This window comes from Callospermophilus lateralis, chromosome 1 (genome assembly GCF_048772815.1).
Source record: "Callospermophilus lateralis isolate mCalLat2 chromosome 1, mCalLat2.hap1, whole genome shotgun sequence".
Classification (NCBI taxonomy): Eukaryota; Metazoa; Chordata; class Mammalia; order Rodentia; family Sciuridae; genus Callospermophilus; species Callospermophilus lateralis.
The window spans coordinates 105,559,875-105,583,660 of NC_135305.1; the positions used below are offsets into that span (position 1 = coordinate 105,559,875).

The 23,786-nt window shown below is 39.5% G+C and overlaps 1 protein-coding gene across 8 annotated transcripts in view; it reads right to left on the bottom strand.

Annotated features, from left to right (window-relative positions):
- Positions 1–23,786, bottom strand: part of Cobl (cordon-bleu WH2 repeat protein) — a 288,719-nt gene that overhangs the window by 125,665 nt on the left and 139,268 nt on the right. For all 8 annotated transcript variants that reach the window (XR_013089036.2, XM_076837019.2, XM_076836990.2 and 5 more), the window contains one exon: positions 6,279–6,452. Coding sequence is in view for 7 of the 8 variants with exons in the window: in XM_076837019.2 (XP_076693134.2) it covers positions 6,279–6,452 (174 nt within the window). In the remaining variant the exon portion in view is untranslated. The remainder of the gene's footprint in view (positions 1–6,278; positions 6,453–23,786) is intronic.

Genomic DNA, 23,786 nt, shown 5'->3' on the forward strand with positions numbered 1-23,786 from the left:
TGGTGAGGGCTCACTTCTCAGTCCACAGATGGCACCTTCTTCACATAGTGGAAGTGGGAAGACAGTTCTCCAGGGTCTATTCTTATGAGGACACTAATCCCATCACAAGAGTACCATCCTGATGACCCAGTCACTTCCCAAAGGTCCCTTCTCCTAATTCTATCTCCTTCTGGGTGAAAAGATCCCTATAGGGACAAAAACATCCAAACTATGGCAAGGATGATCTTTAAATGTGTGTTTGAAAAATAAATCATACATATGTGTATTAATAAATGTTTACTGATAGGAGAAACAGAGTGTCAGATACAGGAGATGTACCAGTAAAAAATGTTCTGCCTCACTAGAGACAGGTAGGGGGCTAGAAGAAAAATTGAACCAAAGAAAGTAATAGAGAATAAGAGGGGAGGGGGATGGCCACTGGAGTCTATACTCTTCCTGGCCAAGTGGCCTTTGGTGGCTTATGGGGACTCCCCAGAACAAGGGCTGCCAGGCTGTCCCTCTACCAGTGCATCCTCTCTGTACAGCAGTGACAAGAGCACACCAGAGTGACTCCACTTTCATAAACAGACTTTAAGTTTAAGGATGATCAAATGGACACTTCCATTCTTGATGAAATGCATCCTGGGAGTCCATTCAGCAGAGTTTCATGATTTCCCATAATATTCAAGTTACTATATCTAGAAAATGGAGTTTTAAGTAGCTTTCAATTAAATTTGTATCCTATGAGAATCATCCCAAATGTTCATAGTAGGAAATGTTGCATTTCTGTGTTTATATTGCAGTGATATTAATGAATATCAATTCATGCTTTCAGGGGCAGGGCCTTGTGCACAGCAGATGTTCAACAAATATTTATTGAATCCATAAGCAATTTTTTCATAGAAAACTCCATATTGGGTTATACTAATATCTGATCATAACACCAGCCTCCATCATTTCTCATTTTGAAAGCCAATATCACTAGTTACTTTAGTCTTAAGGCAATAAACCTGAGATAACATAAAAATGTTATCTCATGGGTGATCTTACCCTAGATCATGTAGGAATTTTATGGTGTAAAATATAATAAATGCACTATTTCAAATAACTTAGAACAAAAGGAATTACTTTTATTACAATAAAATGAATTTATACTTTTATATTGGCACAAACAGGTATATAATAACTATTGACTAAATAAATTAATAAATAGCTGCTTATTATCTCTTTGTGGATAATGATAACAAAAACCAGACAGCATAGCACTGTCTAGCAAATTTCTACAAGTTACTTATTTTAATCAACTGATATAAATTTTTAAAAATATGGGAAAAATAGCTACTGTGATATGCAGTGTTTACACAAATGTAGATGTAGTAGTCCAGGATAATAATTACAGTTTAATTTCAATCTTTACTATATAAATGGAGTCATTTCAGGAAGGATCACTTGATAGTATTCTATCCTCCTTAAAAAGAGGATACTTAGACTTATATGATGGGCAACTTGCATCTCTTGGTTCTCTGAAAGTATGCAATACTGAGTGGAGTGTTCATAGTTTGCGGCTAAGAAAGGAAGATACCACTAAGGAAGGAAAGATGCTGGTGTTATTTAACACAATGAGTCTGTTCCAGGGGCTTGATAATTTTTTAATTGTACATTTGGTCCCTTTTTAAATATTTTTAAAATATACTTTGCCATTTAGTTGACTCAGGATCCTGCCCTGGGCCATAGAGCCCTCACCCCTTCACTCAGCCCTTCCTGCTCAGGAACGAGGCTGCTCCTGTCCCTCAGTGTACATGGCCAGCACTCACCTTCTCCTTTGTACTGACTACAATCCTCACGACATGAGGTACATGGGTGATCTTACCTTAGGTCATATTTCCGGTGACAGCAGAGTTGGGATCTGCACTCAGTGAAGTAGAACCAGGGCCACATCTTACTACCACAGCAGGCACCTGTCGATGCTGCTTATTGCTCTTAAGTACAGAGAAGGAGACTCAGTGTTGGAGAATGAGTATAGAATGCCCACCAGGCATGTGCATAAGGAGCAGTGACCAGAGTGCAAGTGTAGCACGCAGGAATCCCAGCAGTTGTGCAGGGCCATGTTCTGGGAGGGAATCAACTATAGCACAGGGCAAGGTCAAGGGAGGATAATGTGGGTCCTCAGAAATGAGATGAAGGAAAATCCTGCCCACAACAGACAATGCCTTTGTCCCCTGCAGAGGAATACTCCTTCAGTCCCAGAGAGAAGTGAGAGCTACTTAAATATTTAAGCATATAACTTTAGGCCTCAGTTCCTCTATGATAAACTGGATACTCATCCCTGGGTTTCTTCAGGGAACTGGTTCTAGGCTATCCGGGATACCAAAATCTGCAAATGTTCAAGCCCTTTGTACAAAGTGGCGGTGGTGTTATGCACATATAATCTACTCACATTTTCAGAATACTTTCAGTTATCTCTATATTCCTCATAATACCTAATATATCGTGAGTGCTATGTAAACAGTGTATCTTTTAGAAATAATGACAAAAAAATCTGTACATGTTCAGGACAGATGCATTTTTTTTCCTAATTATTTTTCATTGAGGTTGGTTGAATCTGCAGATGTGGAACTTGTGATGTATGAAGCCAACTCTATAAAATTATTATTCTGCAGCATAGATTTATCCAGACAACTTTCCTGCTGCAGAATCTCTTCATAGCTATACATTGACTAGTAAAAATTCTGGGTAGGCAGCTAATGGACATAGCATTCTGTAGAGTGGTGGTTCTCAAAATGGGGTTGGCCAGAGTGGCAGCTGAGGTGAGTCACTTGTGGACTTGCTAAAATGAAAATTCTCCCGTCCTTCCTAGACCAATTGAATCAGTACATTGGGGATGGGGCATGGAAATGTGTTTCATGGTCCTGGTGTCCACCTATTCAAGTTAGAGAAATACTAACCTAGCATATGGCCTGTAAAGTAAACAATGTGTCATTTCTAGCTGAGAGGGAGAGGGCAGAGCAATGGAATGCCAAAAAGAGAAGCTTAATGCTAGCCTGAAAGAAAATGTGGCCCTCTACCCAACCACCTACCCACCATCTTCTTAATTGCTCCTCAGATAGGCTTAAACATGGGTACCAACACTGATCTCCCAGATTCTCACACCTCTGGGGAAATCTCTTCAGAATATACTTTTAGGAATAACAAATACTAATGATCAAATTATGAGTATGTCATAAGGCAGCCAATACTGATATAACAATTACACTTTTAAAATTTGTATTTATTTATTTATTTAGGTGGTGCTGGAGACTGAACCCAGGGCCTTGTGCATGCAAGGCAAGTGCCCTACCAACTGAGCTACATCCCCAGTCAATTACATTTTTTTAAAGTTTCTGATGAACCAGAAGATGCCTAAAATTATTCCACCTTTAAGGCCTAAATAAGTTAGTACTGAATTTTTCTATTGACTTGATACTTCTAAACTAGTAATGCACTGGAAAATAAATCTTTTCTCCTTATTCAGGATATTAGAGTTAGTAACAGTTGCATAAAAATAAGGTTTTCCAAACAAACATCTTATCTTTATATGGAAGGAAGTTCATGAAGAAGGAATTGACGTTTTTCCCCAACAACAACAACAATACATTTTTGGGTTCCTTTCCCAGAAATTAGTAAATAACAAAATACCTTTCAATAAAAAACAAGCATGTTCATAGCAAATACTTAAATCTAATCCATATGCCATTCATATGCTTAAAAAAAGAGATGGTTTCCATGAGCCAATTTCTCCACTCATTCTGTGCCAAATGAAACAGATTTCAGTAAAAAGCTTTTACTGCCTCAGAGGGAACTCTGTTCATCCTACAGAGCATAAAGTACTATTTATTTTTCATTCAGAATTCCCAACTCTCTACTTACTGTACATTTTCCCACTCAAGCAGGCTTTACCTACTCTGAATAAGTGCAGTAATAATAGAAATACACAACATCTTCTTTAGATGGAAGAAAATTTTAAAATGCTAATGCGGCTCAATATCTACATTCTATCTCATTAAGAAAGTATAATTTTTATTGAAAAAGAATCCTTACATAATATTGATCCTGGAATTCATAATTTTCACTACTAAAGAAGTATCTGTCCCAATCAAAAGCAAAAGGACATCCCCAAGAGTAGGTAATTGAAAACATGTTGTTGATATGGTCTGTTTGTTACGAGAAAGTTCAGAATCTAAACCAAGCAAATTAAAGAGATGCACTGTGGACAATCACAGGAAATAGCTTCATATTCTGTTTCCATCATTTAATAATGCAAGTGAACAATAGAATGATGTACCATTTCTAAATAAATTTCCTTTTATCAAAACATAGCTACAATATCATGGAGAACTAAAAATAAATGATTGGCATTAGAAAATGTCTGAGATATGAAAATAAAAATATTTTCTCATAAAATGTATTTCATTCCAGGCTTTTGAGATGGGTTTCTAAGGACACGAATAAAAGGTCTGTATATGGGAATAGGGGGTCTTTAAGACATGAGGTTAGAGACACTCCTGGAGGAATAAAGAAATATGACCAGAAGATAGACTTTCAAAGCAAGATGGAGATAGATGGATACACATCCAGACTGATAAGGGTATCAAGCAAGATGTCAAAACTCTGTCACTGAGATCTACTACTGCAAGTCCTAACCAAATTTGGACAAACTTAGTTTCTAAGTATATTTTAAGGAAACACCACTTCATAAGTAAGCAAAACAGTATCCAAACCTAAAGATTAGCCATGCTATGATGCTCTTGTGTATTATGATACAACAGGCAGGAGTCAGAAAATAAAGTCCATAAAGAGAATGAGTGGACCTTCAGTGTGCCTCATGTGATGGTGTGCAATGCAAGGCATTCTGTCTGCCCACAAAGTGGGGATTCAGGTCATCAGAAACATGCTCTGCTAATGAAGAACAAGGCATCTTTACCTCACATCTTGACGGCCTTGAGAAATTTTGCTTCTCAAGAGTTTAAAGCACAAGTCCAGCCTTCCTGTCCCTGGATGTGGTCTCTGCCACACTTCACCCAAATGAGGACAGGTTGAGAAAAATAAAAACTTTAGGTTTTGTTACGGTGTCACATTTGTTATGGTGTCACATTCTAAGCTAAGAAAAGAGAAGTTGCTATTGTCCTCCCTTATGTGTGAAGGAAGGGCTAGACCCCCTAGTAGATGCCTGGAACCTCAGACAGTATCAACCTCAATATACATTATGTGTTTTCCTATGATGAAATTTCACCTTTTCAATTAAAGGAAGGACTTTTCAGCTTCTCTTTAGCATATACTAACTGCCAGCATTGCTGTCTTTGCAGTTTGGGGTCATTATTAAGTAATAAAAGAGTTACTTGAACACAACAGTGACAGTCAATCCTGACACAGCTACTGTTACTAACGGGCAGGTAGCATATACAGTATGAATACAGGAATACCCTGGACAAAGGGATGAATCATGTCCGAATCAAGACAGAATGTAACTGCATGAGCTCTGCTATGCTACTCCAAAGAGCATGCAACTTAAAATTTATAAATTGCTTCTGAAATTTTCCATTTAATATTTATGGATGTGGTTGACCACAGGTAACTGAAACTGTGGAAAGTGAAACCACGGTTTGATTGCACTGTCAAATAATGCCCTACCTTTGGAAAGGGAGGGTTTATAGTTCAAATAATATATCCTAGCATCAGCAGGAAGCTGAAGGAAAGATAGCTGAATGAAAACCTCAGGGAAGGAACTCAGCTGCTGAAGACAAGGCTTTCCCCATCAGTACCTAGGCATTAAATTGCTCTAGAAATAAACATCAAAAAGAAAGCTTCTTAAATACCAGGCCTCACAAAATTAATTTCATATGATACTGACAGCAACTTGATAGGCAAAAATATCCTCAGCTTTCTGTGAACCTAAATTATTTGGGGCATCACTATTATATCTCTTTTACAAGCTTCAGATTCCTAAAGGCACCTTTTTATCTGTGCACATTTCTCATTGAGCAGTCACACTGATGCCCTCAAAATTTCACTGTGAAAATAAAATATATGTTCATCAACAGGCATAGATCTTTAATTACTCAAGGCTCCAAAATAGTTCCTGCCTTCAATAACTGAAGGAGAGTGGTATCTCACCTTTATGTCTAAATAAAGCTCAAATGTTCGCCCTGAACACTCTGCTTGCTAAAGCTACAAATATGAAGTGTTTCCAAGGAGATACTGAGAGTCAACTGGGTCACTGAAGTGGCTCTGATGGTGACAGTCAACCACACTAACTGCCCTACCTTTTCAGATGTCTTGTCTTGAACCGGTGGCCCTGCCCTTGGAGGAGGAGGAGCTCTGCGCTTCTTCATCTCCGACTTCACAGACACCCCAGAGATGTTGCTCAGGGAGAGGGATGGACCCAGCGTGAGGGAACGCGAGTGCACTGATGGGGAGTTGGGTGTTGTTAAGCAGCCCTGTTGGGGAGAGACAAACACAATCTTAGCAACGAGTTGACCCTTCTGGACAAATGCCCAAACCTGAAAACAAAGCAACAAACCATTCACTCAAAAGTCTAATAGCATCTATATCCACTCAAAGGCTTGAATGACTAGAGCAAAACCTCTATTTTCACTTTCCTTGGAAAATTATAGAGAACATTACTTAAAGACTTATGCTGTAAGGTTTATATTCTTACCCATGAAGAAAATGGCAAACTTTTTAAAGCTTTGAGAACATTTTGTGGCTAGAATAATTTCAATATTCCCATTCAACCCATAGGTATGAGCTAGCTTCCATAAAACTTTAACTTATCATCAGATGGGGTCGTGAACACCAAAGAGGGGAAGGAGTAGATCAAAATGTACATCTTACTGGAGAAGAACACTAAGAAGTTTTTCACCTCCTGGTGGTTTCTTCTATCAGAAGTTATGAAAAATGACAGTATAGGGTAAGGGTTATGCTTTAAAGACTCTTTCTGACCATCAGAAAGAGGATTGAATAACATAACAATAAAATGAAAGAACTGCAACCCAACACACTAACTCAATGTTCTCAAGGAACAATCCTCATACCAAAGGAACAGGCTAAAGGATTCAAAACATTTTTTTAATCCTTTTTTTTCCTAGGGTCTGCCTGATAAAAAACAAAAGCAACAACACACACACAAAAACAAAACATCAACAACAACAACAAAAAAAACATGTGTCTATACAGAAAGATCAGCTAGAGAACTAGCAGTCTAGGGCCATGCCTAGCCCTGGTACTTCTACTTATACACATTTACTGATGTCCTAGCACTTGTAACCCTGGACATAGTCCATAATGAATCAACACAAAAAGGTGGTAAGCCACAGATTGTGGAGCAGTCAAACTGTCCATGTTTGATTTCTGGTGTGTCACTTATAAGTTATATGACCTTGGGCAAGTTTTTTTTTTCCTCCCTGTCTCAGTTTATGTCCCTTAAAATTGGGGAAAATTGTCTCTATATTGCAAAGTTTTATTGTAAACTAAATGGGTTACTAAATGCAAAAGAGCTTGAGGGAATCCTTGGCACAAAATAAGCACCCAATATGTGTTAACTACTATGATTATTCTAAAATGGCTTACTCAGAACTTTCTACCCATTAAAATGTGAGTTCAGCCAGGTACAGTGGTGCATGCCTGTAATCCCAGCAGAAGCTCGGGAGGTTAAGGCAGGAGGATATTGAGTTCAAAGCCAGCTGCATCAAAAGTGAGGTGTTGAACAACTCAGTAGACCCTGTCTCTAAATAAAATATAAAATAGGGCTGGCAATGTGGCTCAGTGGTTTAGGGTTCAATCCTGAGTTCAATCCCCAGTATCCCCCCCACCCAAAAAAAGTAAGCTCCATGACGACAGTGATTATCTCCCATTTTAACCCATTCCCATACCCTGAGCTTCCAAGGGTGGAGCCTGGAGCGCTCTTGAATTCATATGTGTGAGAATGAATGCATGGTGCCTGAGCCTTTGAATAACTCTGGCTCCACATTTTATATAATAAACTTGTGGGTAAGATTTCATGTGAACAACTAGATGTTCATATTTCAAATGAATATACAAAGGATAGCTATCCTAGTAAGCAACGGCCCTGTAATACTTGTACTCAGACACAAATTCAATTCAATTATGCTCAAACACAAATTCTACTATCATTTGGTTTCCTGAGAAAACTTCTGAGACTCAGAATTTCTTGAGCTTAAATATGAAAGCCAAAGGACAAGACACTCCAGGAGGGTTGCTTTTTTAGTCCGTTCATGCTTCTTTATGAGATGCTGAGTGTCAAAGACAGCCAGTTGCTTAGTCATTACACACAGAGTTCCTAAAGGAAACAGGTAAGGGATGCTGTAGAAATTAGCCTGATACCTAGAAAACTTGTCAATGCCTATTTCGGCTTCCATGGGAAAATATAAATCACTTCCCCTAGTCCCTAAGTTTTGCAGCCATCACACTTATCACTAAGCCAACAAGACAATGCAAAGTGAGCTCCACTGAATGTTTTTCTCTGCCTTACGTCTTACCTCCATAGCAACCAGGAGGATTCAAGGAGACAGAACCTGATGATGCAGTACTAGATGACCAAATGAAGTGCATGAAGCAAACCAGAGAAGTGGGGTGCTCATCCAAGCACTGGCACAGTGAAGATATTTCACTGAATGGCTAATTCACTTAAATATCCCCAAATTTAGGGAGAGTGCAAACCTCAGCTTTTCTCATTAGCAGCCACCCAGCATTTAGCCAAAAGCATAGACACTGGGCTCTCTCATATTCCTTGATTTCTTTATCTATGTCTGCTAACAGTGACTGTATACACACAAATACACACACACACACACACACACACACACACACACACTCTTAACTCATAGGACATGCACATGCATACAAGCTTATATTTGGGAGGTTGATTAAAGCTATGATACTCAATGGAGAACCACACCCCTACACTATTCGGCATCCCAGAAACACCCTGTTCAGGACAAAGCATTTCACAACCCTCTATCTAATTGCTTCTCTTCTCCACCCAGTCTAGACATGGAACTTCCAGTTTCCCTTGTCCTCAGTTCTCACCACAACTATGTGTGTCTGACTGATCACTCAACACTGCTGTGAATTTATCTCTGTCCTTTAAATGCCCTGAGCTTTTCATAATTTCCTTGCAGACTACTCCTTTAAAAGGTTTTTACAGGAGCACTTATAAATTTTGATTTTGAGTTTTAATTTTACAATCTGTTGCTCTCATAAGCATCCTGATACTCCAATAGTATCAATTCCTAAGGTAAGGAAAGCGTCTAGATTTTATAGTAGATAATACCATCATCTTCAAAATGAGGCAAATTCCTTTTATTTCAAAGTTGTTACAAGCATTAAATGAAGGAATTTAGACAAAGCACCTTGAACATATTTACTATATTAGAGGTATCCAACACATGTGATTTCCTGCACTTCTGACAAATATTTTTTATAAGGATGGCCTCAGGCCACAAGGAGATAACCTTGAACAACAGAAGCCAGAAGTTCATCCAACCCCAGCACAATTTCTGCCTTCAACTCTCTCCAGGCAATGAGTATGCAAAAATCTCTATCTCTGTAACTTAACTGAATTTTGACACAAAGGTGTGATTTTATTCCAAATATGCTCTACAGAGTCAACAAACAACTCCTTCCTCACCATACTCCTAAGGAGGTGGAGTTCAGGGTCCAGCAGACCCTCTCCTTAAGTCTGCTACTCTACAGTGCTTCAAATCAACCTTCCACTTGTGGGCAGCCAGGGATACTTGTGGTTTAACTCTTATCTTTCTTCTTTCCCCACTGCTGAACTTTGTGCACAGAATAGAAAATCATCCAAGAATAATGGGTGAGGAAAACATCATTAAGTATTGGATGCCCTTGAAAATACTGAGTCATATCAACACTGAATAAAATGGAAAACCAAGAATTTATTTCATACAGTCTGGAGGCAACACAGATTGGTTCTCATCCTTTCACCCCACTTCCCTTGGCTCTGGCTGAAAAGTTCTATGAGGAATGGAGCACCATTTGCTTGCAAGAGGGATTTGGTTTCCTGTTCCTTGTCCAAACTAGTCAGCATCTTTTTTTCCTTGAAATATTAAGTCCTTTTCTGTAGGGAAGTGAGTCATGCCTTCCTCCAAAGGTTGGCATCACAACCCACAGTTTCATTATTACAATCTTATCAGATTTTCTCAGGAGTTGCAAGTGCAATCAGATAGATCATTAAGAAAAAATGAAGGATAACAGAGAAAAGGAACAAAGCAAACACAATGTTCTGTTTCAGGCTTTGTGTGACATTGATTTGCAGAGTATAAACTTCCACCTGAGGAAGCTGCTGTCAAGAAGAATTCTCCAGACAAAGAAGAACACCCTAGCAGGGGGTGGTGGAGTATGCCCCTTGTAATCCCAGCAATTCAGTAGGATGAGGCAGAAGGATCCAAGTTCAAGGTCAGCCTCTGCAATTTAGTGAGACTCTCAGTAACTTAGCAAGACATGTCTCAAAATAAAAATGAAAAGGACTGGGGATGTAGTGCAGTGGTAACATACCCCCAAGTTAAATTCCCAGTAACAAAAAAGAAAAAAAAAGAATCTGTATTCACATGACATCCTCATGGAGGATAGCTGATGAATTCATTACTTTTGGCAAAAAATATTAATGATCTGACTCTATTATACACACATCTAGAGAGGCAGAAAAAAACTAGTAATTTTAAAATCTGAGTATGGGTTCAAAATGAGAACATCTTCATCTACAAAGATAATTTTGCCATAAGTCCTAATTTTAAATTAAAAATATATATATACACACACACACACACACATACATACATACATACACACACACACACACACACACACACACACAACATTGATTGCCAAGTACATTGGCACAGGCCTTTAATGCCAGCTATTCGGGAGGCTGAGGCAAAAGGATTGCAAGCTCAAGGCCATCCTCAGCAAAATAGTCAAACCCTGTCTCAAAATAAAAAAATAAAAAGCCTTAGGGATGTGGTTTAGAGTTCAATCCCCAGTACCCAATAACATAAACACACACACACACACACACACACACACACACACACACAGAGAGATTACTTTGAAATGTACATACTGTATCATCAAGCTGTATTTTCCTTTTATTTGATTTTCATCAAAACCCTGGCTTACTATACTGCTGACAATGACAAAAAGCCCTCTCCATATATTGCAGTCAATACCTGGAGCTTCTCTGGGGGAAGCAAGCAAAACATACACACACACACACACACACACACACACACACACACTATCACCACCACCACCACCACCACCACCATCACAACAACAACCATGGGCTTACAAAGGAGATCTGTTCCTCCTTAAAGAACTCTGAAATCCCAAAATGCTGGGACCAGTCACTGCCTCTAAACCAATTCAGAGCATCATACAGGCACAAGACTGTAGAACCAGCACTGGGCAGCAGGGGCACTGCCATGAAAGCATAAGTGCCTAGTGGGACCTGCTGATATAATTCTGGAAGCACTAAGTGTCCCTGGATTAACTTTGGGATTTATAGGTATCACACAGACCACTGACTCATTGACACTCATTGACTTAGGTCAGAGTAGGTCAGAGACCAGTGGACAGGGAGCTATGTCAAAATTAAGCATTACTGCTTTCAAGTGAGTATAAATTGCCAGGTTCTAGCTACCTGGGTTCCAGCTCTTCACATGCATATGTGCACAGCTGCTTGGCTTGTACACCATTTCACACAGCATGAGGATGGCATTGGTTCATCCATGTTGATAACAAAGGACTAATGAATGCTGACAACACACGTCTCCAGGGATGCATGTGTAGATGCTGTACTTAAAGGTTTTCTGTTAAGATAAGTTGACTTTAAAAGTAATAAGAATGATAACTGTTTCACTTCCATTTCTCAAAATTGTCTTCTGGCAAATATGATTATAACTTGTGAGAACAAACTACTTAATCAAGTCTACCAAAAGTTGGAGCAGATCGTTTCATATGGCTATTGAGCAACTCAAAAAATAGGTTTTGTTTAAAGGTTAAGGGAAATATTTTGGTTTCAATAAATATACTCTAAAAGAGCTGTCCACAATCTTATCAGTCGAGACTCTTCTATATATAAAAATGTTCAGAATTTTCTCTAAACATTTATTTATATGCAATATAAATAAATATTCCTCTATATTAGATAACATTTAGAGTTTTCTCTAAACATTTACTGTATTCATTGACAAAAAATAAGAATTATCATTAACTATAATCACCTATTAATGTGATCAGACACCAGATGTTATTCCTCCTAACTGTAACTTTGCACCCATCAACAAACTTCTTCCCATTCTCCCCAGCCTTGGTAATCATTATTCTATTCTCCACCTATATGAGATCAACTTTTTTGGATTTCATATATGAGTGAGATCATGCAGTATTTGCCTTTCTATACCATATAACACATTGTATATATTTTTGTCAATGGTGGGGAAATTTGAGGTCCAAGGAGGTTGACAGCCTGATAACGGACAGATGTTCATAGTTTTAATTATGAGAAAAAACGAAGCCCCAGGGGAATGATAGAGCGACTCAGGTTGGCTCAGCTCCTCAACCATGGCATTAAACTAGAACTATGCTCCCTGTCCCTCTCCTTGCACCATGCTGCCCTCTTTTGAAAAGCTTTAGTATTTCTTTTAATACTCTATTAACAGTATGGATATTCCTCAAAACACTAGAAATAAAACTGGGTACAGATCCAAAAGAAAGAACATCAGCATCTTTTAAAGACACCTGCACTTCCACATGTATCACAGCACGTATTTTGGCTATTTCACAGGAGCCAAAATATGGCTCAACCTAAGCATTCACTGGTGGATGAATAGAAAATGCAGCCTACTGCTCTTCAATACAGTAGGGTTCACAACAACCTAGTAAATAACTTATGAGGAACTACAAGAGAGGAGTTTAAAGGCTCCAAACAATAGGAAATAGATGATAAACATGAAAGGAGATGAAAATGCTAATTACCTTGATTTGAGCATTATACACTATACACGTGTACTGAACTATCGCACCATACCCTATAAATATGTATGATTATTATGTGTCAATTAAAAAGAAAAATGTGTTTTTTTAAATAAACACACACATATACACTGAAATATTATTCAGCCATAAAAAAGAATAAAGTTCTATCATTTGAGATAACATGGATGGAATGGAGGTCATTAAGTTAAGTGAAATAAGCCAGCACAGAAAAGCAAATACTGCATGATCTGTGGAATATAAAAAATCAATCTCATTGATGTAGAGAGTAGAATAGTGGTTACCAAAGACTGGGGAGGGCAAAAGAGGTTGGTCAATGGATTCAAAGTTAGTTAGATAGGAGGAATAATAGCTGGTGTCTGAATGCACAGTAGGGTAATTATAGTTAACAATAATGTATTATATATTTCAAAATGGCTAGAAGAATTTTAAATGTTTAACCACAAATAAATGCTGCAAGTTTGAACTGATGGATATGTTAATATGTTTTGATCTTTGTACAAAACATATTTGTATCAAAATATCACAACATGCCCCAAGAGTCTGTACAATTAGCAAGTGTTAATATTTAATCTAGCTTGATTTAATTTAAAAAAAAATAAGAACTAAGTGGAAAAGATTTCATTCACTTTTAAAAAAATAAGAACTAAGTGGAAAAGATTTCATTCACTTTTCTTTGGATAGTTCTAGAGAGACCACGTGACAGCAACCAGGTGAGGCAGCTGTATACCCATATCTTGGCCTCACTCCCTGGGATCAATAGGCAGAGTGACCAGGATCTGTTAATTGGCCTGATCTGATCATTACACAAAGCATATGTGTATCAAAATACACGCAGGTTTATCAAAGCTCCTGGCATTTTCTGGTGAGAACGGAGAGAATCTAGCTTTCATGTCCATGCCAGCACAGTGCTGGGCAGGGGTCAGGCAAATTTCCCTTCCAAGGAGTACTTTCTGTCTTCTGTCTCTGCCTACTTTGGCTTATCCCTGAGTGCAGCCTTCAGGACAGACACACCAAGAGATGGAGCTCTCAGCCAAACCACATGCAGTTGCTGGCATCCTGGAAATCTTGCATCAATTCTGAGTAAATGGCACACTGAGAGGCATGAAGTACACCAACTACAATTAAACTAGTTGGCATGGACAGACAGGGTATAGGAACTCTCGAACCTTGCTTGTTGTGTGAGATGAGTGAATGTGATTATTCCCTTTTGGGCCAGTACTTCTGTAGAAAGCTGGAGAGTGGTATGTTAAGTCCTTAGAGAGATGGAAGCTGCAGAAGCTACTTGGTCTGAGTACTTATTTTAGCCATAAAATGCCATGTCACATAAGCTCTCTGAGGGTGATAAGCATCAGAAGAGTTTTAGATCATTTTTGTACTGGTAGGATCTTTTCTTAAAATGAGCAAACAAAGAGTAAACAAACAGTGTTTGATTTTCTCTTAAGAAAACTCAAAGAAGAGATTGAAGGTAGGCTATTATACAATACTTAAAGCTTATGAAGGAGGTCCATCTGAAAAGCAAGAATGAATGCTTAGAATGCTTAACAGTGGTGATTTTAGAAAGACAAAAGTTTCTGAAAAACTTTTGAATTAAAAGGAAAAGAGCCTCTGTGTTATTCAAAGACATCTGACATGTGATACTTGTCCTGAAATAGGCCATGATCCTGCTAGAATGTTGTTATGGTTTGAATATTAGATATCTGCCAAAAGCTCATGTATGAGATAATGCAAGAAGGCTTAGAGGTGAAAGGACTGGGTTATGAGAGCCTTAACCCAATCAGTGCAATAATCCCCTGTTAAGGATTAACTGGGTGGTAACTGTAGACAGGTAGGGTATGCCTGGAGGAGGTGGGTCATTGGGGGTATATATTTTGAGGTAAATATTTTGTTGTCATGAGAAGAGCTCTTTCTCTCTGCTTCCTGGTGCAATGTCTGAGCCTCATTCCTCTGCCACACCTGGAGCCCAAGGAATGGTTGGCCATCTGTGCACTGAGACCTCTGAAACTGTGAGCCCCCAAATAAACTCTTCCTCCTCTAATTGTTCTTGTCAGGTCTTTTGGTCACAGCAGCAGCAAAAAAAAAAGATGACTAAAACAAGCATAAAGGCCACAAGTAAAAGAGCATGGCATGGGCTAAAGACAGCATACTACCAGTCTCAGAGAGTGTGTCACGACCCAGAGAGAGCATGTCATGAGTCACATCCTAAAGATACCATGAGTCACATCCCAAAGGGTTGTATTTTGTCTCCCTAAGGAGAACATGCACGAGCTCTCGCTCGCTCTCGCTCGCTCTCGCTCTCTTTCTCTCTCTCCTGGTGCAATGTCCTAAGCCACTTTCCTCTGCCACACTCTTGCTGTGATGTTCTGCCACACCTGGAGCCCTGAGGAATAGAGTAGGCCATCTATCAAATAAGACCTCTGAATAAACTTAAATAAACTTTTCCCCCTCTAATTGTTCTTGCCAGGTCTTTTGATCACAAGAGTGAAAAAAAAAAAAAACTAACTAACACAGAAATTGGTACTGAGAAGTGGGGTTGTTAAGACTAATTTGATGGTGTAATTCAGAAGACTTTGGAGTTTTTTGGACTTTTGAAATGTTTAGAAATGTAAGCTAGAAAAAGTTTTATATTGTTATAAGCAAAGTTTAATGGGTGATTCTGGTGGGAGTTCAAAAGGCCAGAATGTCAATAGCACTGTGGACAGCAAAGATGTGTCAAGAGGTTTTAGGGGAAAAGGAGGACTCTGTTGGAAACTGGACTAGGGGCCATTCTTGTTATGTTCTGGCTAAGAAGTTGTCTCTGTCCTGGGACTTTCGGTGAGGCTGAATTTAAAGATGATAGACTTCCTAATCTAATGAAAGAAATTTCTAGGCACCATAGTATTCAAGCAGTGTCATGAATATTGCTGGAAGCTTTTAGCCAGTTTATTGTGATAATTGGGAACCGAAAGCAAAAACAGGAAGATTTGAAAAACTTGGAGTTTGGCCAGAAAACTGTGAATACAACTGAAGCTAAGGCGGGTATGGTCCTTATAGACATTAAAGAGATATTACTAAGTACTCAGAGACAATAGGAAAGATAGCTTCAGGGCATCTCAGGAATTGGCAAGACCACACTATCTCAGGCTCAAAGGAGTAAAAGTAAAAATTCCTTTGAGAAGAGACCAGCAGGGCACCTTGTTTGCACAGAGGGTCTAGGAAGTTGTTTTACCATGCTCAAGACCCAGGCACTCAGAGGCTTGACTACTGCTAGAGATGACGGCAGACCTTGACATCAACCACATGGTGCTGGTTCTGCAGGAATACAGGATTCTGGAGTTAGGGGGTCATGGATCAAGCTGGGAGACCAGGCAAGGTGTAGCAGGTTTGGAGTCCGGAGGGCAGCTCCTGAGAGGGCATTGTGTGGAGATGCGAGGAAGAACCTGAAGCTGCAGTGGAAACCCCAGAGATTGAGAAATGCCAGTAACATGGAATGCCTGCTGAGGAAAGCTGCAGGAATCTATCAGAGACAAGCCAGAGAGAGGCCCATGTGGGCTGCAACTGTGAGAAATAGAAAGTCCAGTGGTCCATTTTCAGCATATAGTATTTAGCCTTAATTGGGATGTAAGATCCAATTGTAGCCATTTTGAGCTTCCCAAGCTGTATCCAATTGTGGCCATTTTGACTATTGACCCTCACTTTGCCTGCCAATTTTAAAATTAGCTAATCATGTAAATTGTTTTTTTTTTTAATTTATTTATTTTACTTGGTTTTTTTTTAGTTATACATGACAGTAGAATGTATTTTGACATATTATACATAATGGAGTATTAATAACTTCCCATTATTGTGGTTATGGAGTTATGTTCTAGAGTTACATTTGTTGCAGTCATGTAGATTGTAACCCCAAGCTCCTCCTATTAGAGCAAGGAACAGTGCTGCATTAGGGATAAAGATAGGCAAACTGCCTACTCAGGAGTGCTAGCTTGCCAGACTTTGTTCAGTAGCACGCGCTTTTGCAGAAGCTTGCCTTGCTGAGCTACTTTGGAGCACAACTTCTGAGCATATATTTGATTCTTTGTGGTACCTGGTATTTCTCACACAACTTGCAAGGCCACAGGGGCAGAGATTTACAAGGCCTTTGGAGAGAACATCATGGTGCCATGTGCCCCAGATGCTGGACATGAAGCTACTGGACTTGTTTGTCCTGCTGGATTTCAGTCTTGCTTTGGTCCCATTCCTTATTTTTTTTTTTTTAAAGAGAGAGAGAGGTAGAGAGAGGTAGAGAGAGAGAATTTTAATATTTATTTTTTAGTTATCGGTGGGCACAACATCTTTGTATGTGGTGCTGAGGATCGAACCCAGGCCGCACGCATGTCAGGCGAGCGTGCTACCGCTTGAGCCACATCCCCAGCCCCCCATTCCTTCTTTATAAGCCCCTATGTTTTCACATGAAAATGTTTAATATGTGCCTTTATATATTTGATATATGTAACTTGCTGTCAGTACAGTACAGTACAAACGTTTACGGGCTCACACTGAAAGTCTGCGTTGAGTCTCTGAAGAGACTCTTAACTTGGGACTTTTTAGCAATCTTGGAACTGTTGAGACTATGTGGACTCCAGGAAATGGACTAAATGTATTTTGCATTGCAAGGGGAATGAGGTTTTGAGGTTTAGAGGCCAAAGGCAGATATTATGGTTTGAATATTAGGTATCTGCCAAAAGCTCAATTATGCAAGAAGGCTTAGAGGTTAAAGGACTGGGTTATGAGAGCCTTAACCCAATCAGTGCAATAATCCCTTGTTAGGGATTAACTGGGTGGTAACTGTAGACAGGTAGGGTATGCCTGGAGGAGGTGGATCATTGGGGGCATGCATATTGGAGGTATATATTTTGGGGTACATATTTTGTTGTGATGAGAAGAGCTCTTTCTCTCTGCTTCCTGGTGCAATGTCTTGAGCCACATTCCTCTGCCACACTCTTTTGCTGTGATATTCTGCCACACCTAGAGCCCAAGGAATGGGTGGCCATCTGTGCACTGAGACCTCTGAAACTGTGAGCCCCCAAATAAACTCTTCCTCCTCTAATTGTTCTTGTTAGGTCTTTTGGTCACAACAGCGAAAAAAGGTGACTAAAACAAGCATAAAGGCCACAGGAGAAACAGCATGACAGGGGCCAAAGACAGCATGCTACCAGTCTCAGAGAGTGTGTCACAACCCAGAGACAGCATACCATGTGTCACAAGTCACAAGTGTACCATCCCAAAGAGGATGTCATAAGTCTATGGGAAATATGTCATGGGCCACCATGGGCCTTGGGGAGTGTGCCACAGGTCACAGAAAATGTTCCACATGTCACTAGAGTATGCCATCACCCAGAGAGAGCACACCACAGGGTACAGAGAGTGTGCCACAGCCCAGAGAGTATGCTGTGGGCCCATGGGGACCATGCCACGGGCCATAGGGAAATAAACTACAAGCCAAGAGGGCCTAGTATGAGATATCAGACACACACAAAAAAGCTAAAAGCTAAAAGCTAACAGGGGATAAGGAGGATGAAAAACAAGAAGAGGATATTAAAGTGGAAGAACAGGATTATAGGAAGTTTCAGGTCACAATGTGCAGTTTCATTAAGGGTAGCAATAAAAGAGTAAGGAAGATCAGGGGCCCCACTGCCTATGGCACAAGGGAATCATCAGCAGGGAATTATAAGAATAACAGGGGCAGAAAAAACACCTAAATCTGCATCCATGTATATGTGGGGGTGAATGAGAGAGACACAGAAAGAAATGGCTTATGGTTAGATGAGAGATTTCAGATGAGGCAGACTCAAGTATAGTATTATGGAAAAAAATTTCCAAATTATATAAATAAAATATCAAACACTAAGGAAGCAAGCAAAGGTTTTGTTTTTTTTTTTCCCCTTTCAAAAGTACATGTAAGTTTTCCTGTAATTTATTGGTGATGCTTTGAATATTGACTTACAAGTTTACTTTTCTATGACTCATAAAGAGTATGAGTATCTTAAAAGGTGGCCTCTTTTAAGATAAATGTATTTCTCCAAAGAAAAGCAGGCATTTTTTACTTAATGGCTCATGAGCACTTGATCAGTACTGTGGACTAGACCATGAAAGGCAATTAGAAACCTAGTGGCAGGCATGAGCACTGCCTGAAAAAATACCTCCTCTTTGGAAGAAACCTGATTGTTTCTAATACTTACATCAAATCCAGAAGGCTTCTCTGTAGTTCTAAGCAACTGCGTCACCAGACGGAAGAAATAAGTGGGTTAGATTTCTTTCCTGGCATAGTTTATGTTCAACTATGCTTAAGAAGCAGGAAAAGTAGTTATGTGGTTCAACAGTCTATATTTCTTGGTTGAGGGGACCTCTCTTCCAAAGCACTATTCAAAACATGTCTGCAATCTCAGTGGCTCAGTAGGCTGAGGCAGGAGAATCACAAATTCAAAGCTAGCCTCTGCAATTTAGGAAGACCCTGTCTCAAAAAAAAAAAAAAATTAAAAAAAGAAAAGCTGAGAATGTGTCTCAGTGGTTAAAGACTGCTGGATTTAATCCCTGGTATCAAAAAACAAAACCAACCCCCACCCCTTAATTTGCTAAGACATTTAGCAATCATGACTATCTGTAAGTATCATGCTGCAGATGAGGGCAAGAAGTGACTATATAATTTTTTCTCCAAAATGGGATTCTTTCCCAAGTGGTCTTTTAAAAATGCCAAATTGGAAAGAACACAGGGACAACAACAGCATTATTGAGATTGTTTCTGACAAATAGAGAAATATGGGCTTCCCACATAGGGGAAGGATATGAGCTGATATCAGGCAAGTACAAAGAAAACAAGAACTTTCCTGGTAAGGGAGGAGATTCAAGCTCCAGGCGCAGGAAATAGCAGTATATGAATCTACCCACATTAAACCAAATGGCTCTCATAAAAACTCTATAATATAGACAACAACATGACCCCCATTCACAGCTAAGGTAGCCGAGGCACAAAGAATTGGTGGTTTGTCCAAGGTCATGCACCAGGAAGTGGTAGGGCCACACAGTCTGGCTCTAGAACAGAGGTTCTCAAACTCCCTGGAAGCTTTTAAAGATAGAAACACCCAGGCAGCACTTGGATCCAAATACATCAGAAACTCTGGGGTACAATCAGGTATTGGTTATTTTCTTTCTTTTAAAATGACAGTAGCAACAGATGCATGACAAAAATTTTCCATTTTAACTCTGGAAGCATATGATTCTGTGGCATTAAGTCCATTTCCACTATTGCCCTGTCACCACCACTGCGTTGTTCCAGAACTTTTTTATTATCCCCTAAGGAAACCCTGTAATCATTAAGCTGTCATTCCTCATCCCCTTCCTCCTCTGCCCATGACAACCACCAATTTGCTTTCTGACACTATGGATTTACCTATTTTAAATATGTTAAATGAATGGACTCAAACAGTATGTAGTCTTTGGTATCTGGCTCCTTTCACATGGCATAATGTTTTCAGGATTCAACCATGTTGTAAAATATCAGTACTTCTTCACTCCTTATTATGTCTGAACAATACTCTTTTGTATGTATGCATCATGTTTTTTATTCATGTACTGATGGACATGTGGGTTGTTTTCACCTTTTGGCTACTGTGAATAGAGATACTATGAACATTTGTGTACATGTTTTTGGTTTTTTTTTTCTTTTTAAATTAATTTTTATTGTAGGTCGTTCAAAACATTACATAGTTCTTGATATATCATATTTCACACTTTGATTCAAGTGGGATATGAACTCCCATTTTGTTTGAACAATTCTTCTGTGTATGTACCTAGGAGTAGAATTAGGGGTCACACTGAGGAATTGCCAAAATTTTTTTCACAGCATTAACAGCATTTTACATTTTCATCCATAATGTACAGTTTCTTTATATCCTTCTTTTTTTTTTTTTTTGGTGGTGCAGGGGATTGAATTCATGGCCCTTGCCCGAGAGGCAAGCACTCTACCAACTGAGCTATATCCCCAGCCCCACATTTGTTTTTTATTTAAAAAAAAAATCATGGCCGTCTTTAGCAGGTATGATACAGCATTTCACTGTGATTTTGATGTGCATTCCCCTAATTATTCATCAGATGGAGCATCTTTTCATGTGCATGTTGCCCATGAGACATCTACTTTTGAAAGTCAAGGTTGAGAACCACTGTTCAATCTTTACCCCCAACCAATCACACCACATTGCCCAGATGGAGGATGGCTCATTTTTCATTCTCTCAGGACAGTGACTTATCACATCAACAATAAACATGTTCCTCTGGCCTCTAGTCTCATGATTACACCTGCATGGGTTTCATGTAAAGATATCAATTCATACTCAATGCTTGTCAGGAGATTCAATTCCAACTTTATGTCTTCCCCACAGAAAAGGTTTTTTTTTGTTGTTGTTGTTGTTGTTGTTTTTAATCAGAAAGTGAATGCTACAGATTATCCAAGAAAAATTCCATGTGCTTTAAGTAAATCATTCACAAACTTGGGTACTTGAATTAACAAATTAGCAGTGACCTCACCCCTGACTTCTCCTTGGGGATCTCTTGCTACCTGGATTAGGAACTGTTGCAAAGCACACACCACTGATCCATGGCAGGGGCCACTGGGCATATAGACCTCAAGGTCATTCATGAAGTTTACCTTAAAGCACTTAACAGATTTCTTTAGATCCTCCTGGTAATCTTTCCTGTTCCTGGCCTGATATTGAAGGCTGAGATTCTGTGTTCTTCTGACATGCACCCAACTTTCTCCCACTAAGAAAAAGGAGACCCAGGAAGGTGACAGCAATGGAGCTTCAAGTGTCAGAGCATAGGAGGTGGCAAGAGCCCAGAGTTCCAGGGAAGCACACAAAACTAGAAAAAAAGGCCCTGGCAAAATGTCCTTCTCTGAAGGCAGTTGATGCTCAGGGTGAGACAGTGCAAATAAATGGAATTATACTTAGTCTTTCCAGTGCATTGTGAACAAGTAAAAGCAGACAGGAGGAAAGTTGAACAGTCACAGAAAAACCAAACACTCATATAAATATCAAATATAATTGCTATACTCCATTAGGAATTGGAAAACAGATATATCTGTTGATACACTATAATCGAAGAAGACGAGCCAAGTTCCCATCTTTCTTGCATTGGTAATAGGGAGCCACAGGGGAGCTTAATTGGGACATCAGCAGGATAGGCCCAGAGTTCTGCAGAGCACTGACAGCAGAAGGTACTGCACAAGTCCATGGACTTGGGCAGATGCAGGTCACTGGGGCCATCTTAATGGGCAGGCTTCTCCTTGAATAGACCAGATCCTGGCCAGAAGACAAGCAGTAGCAAGTTCTCTGTCATTGACCCACAGCCATCACCCAAACCCTGCTTATCCCTGGGTCAGAATAAGGTCCTTAGGCATACTGTGAGTCATTGTAGAACACATTGGGTATGGGGGGAAGCAACAGAAGGAAATGTCTCTTCTCTTGTCTTCTTACCTCTTTCTCTTAGAACTGAAGCTGCACTTCAGAATCAGATTCTAATTTGGATTTTAAGGGGAAACTCTACTAGCTTTTAAGCCAAAGTATAGGTGCTTTGCAATTCTTTCCACCTGCCAAATCAGGGGATCCCCTGAGCTGTCCACTGGGGTCCCATTTTCCTCCATCCTTTCTCTACACAGCTGGTTCCAATGCTTCCACCCAGACTCTGTCCATATATCTGAGGTTTTGTTTTGGCCTCTCTTCAGTCTGGCCAACATAAATGCCTTCTGGTTTGCCACAATTTAATTCCCAAATTTCCTGGTCTTCCTGGTCTGTGAATCCTTCCAGTTGGAAATGCTTATCCCTCTTTGACCATATCTCTCATTTTTCTGGCCTTACCTGTCCAAGACCCTCTTGTTCAAATAACCCTTCAGAAACTAGGACCAGCTGTTCAAATCTATCCCATGGAGCATCAATGTTGGTCTGTATTAAACAATGCCTCCAGCCCTCTATTCATTTACTATGTTTGTGTTCGTGTGTGTGTGTGTGTGTGTGTGTGTGTGTAGAAATATGCATACATTCAAACACAGAACTTGCTTCTTCCACAAAAGAATCTCTTGTCATTGTTAATACTTGAGTCCATAATTCAAATTTTTATACAAAATCCTCAGTTCCTTATTTCTCTATTATTTATTGTTCCAAGTCTCTGAGAAAAACTTCACATTCCCGTGTTAGATTTTGACATAAACACCATGCCTGAGGATGTTTATCTTCCCTTAAATGGCTCATTGGGATGGACCACATTGTTCTGCCTCTTGGCCTGATTTTTCTCCATTTTCTATGAGACAATATAAAATAAAAACTGCCTGCCACTTTTCATGAATAAAGTCATCTCCTAACTATTGCCAGAGAAGCCAAATATTCCAGCATTCTTAATACCACAGAAGTGGGTCATTTCTCCTGAAAGGACAGTAACAGGAGCTATACATGTGGCTTCCTCACCTGTAGTCATACCCAGGTTTGTCTGGATCCCAGCTTTCTCTCAAATCATACTCTTTCAAGTGCCATGTGTTCCTGAAACTGTCACCACAGCACAAGCAAAACGCCTTTCCCACGTTGGCTATAGAGTGATTTTTTTAAACTGGCTGGTATACTCATTGAAATGAGCAAATAAACTGATATTTCATGTAACTTCTAAAGTGTTTGATGGATTAGCTATCTCTAAGATTTGAGTCACTGCCCAATTTGTTACTTCCTTCTTTTCCCTAG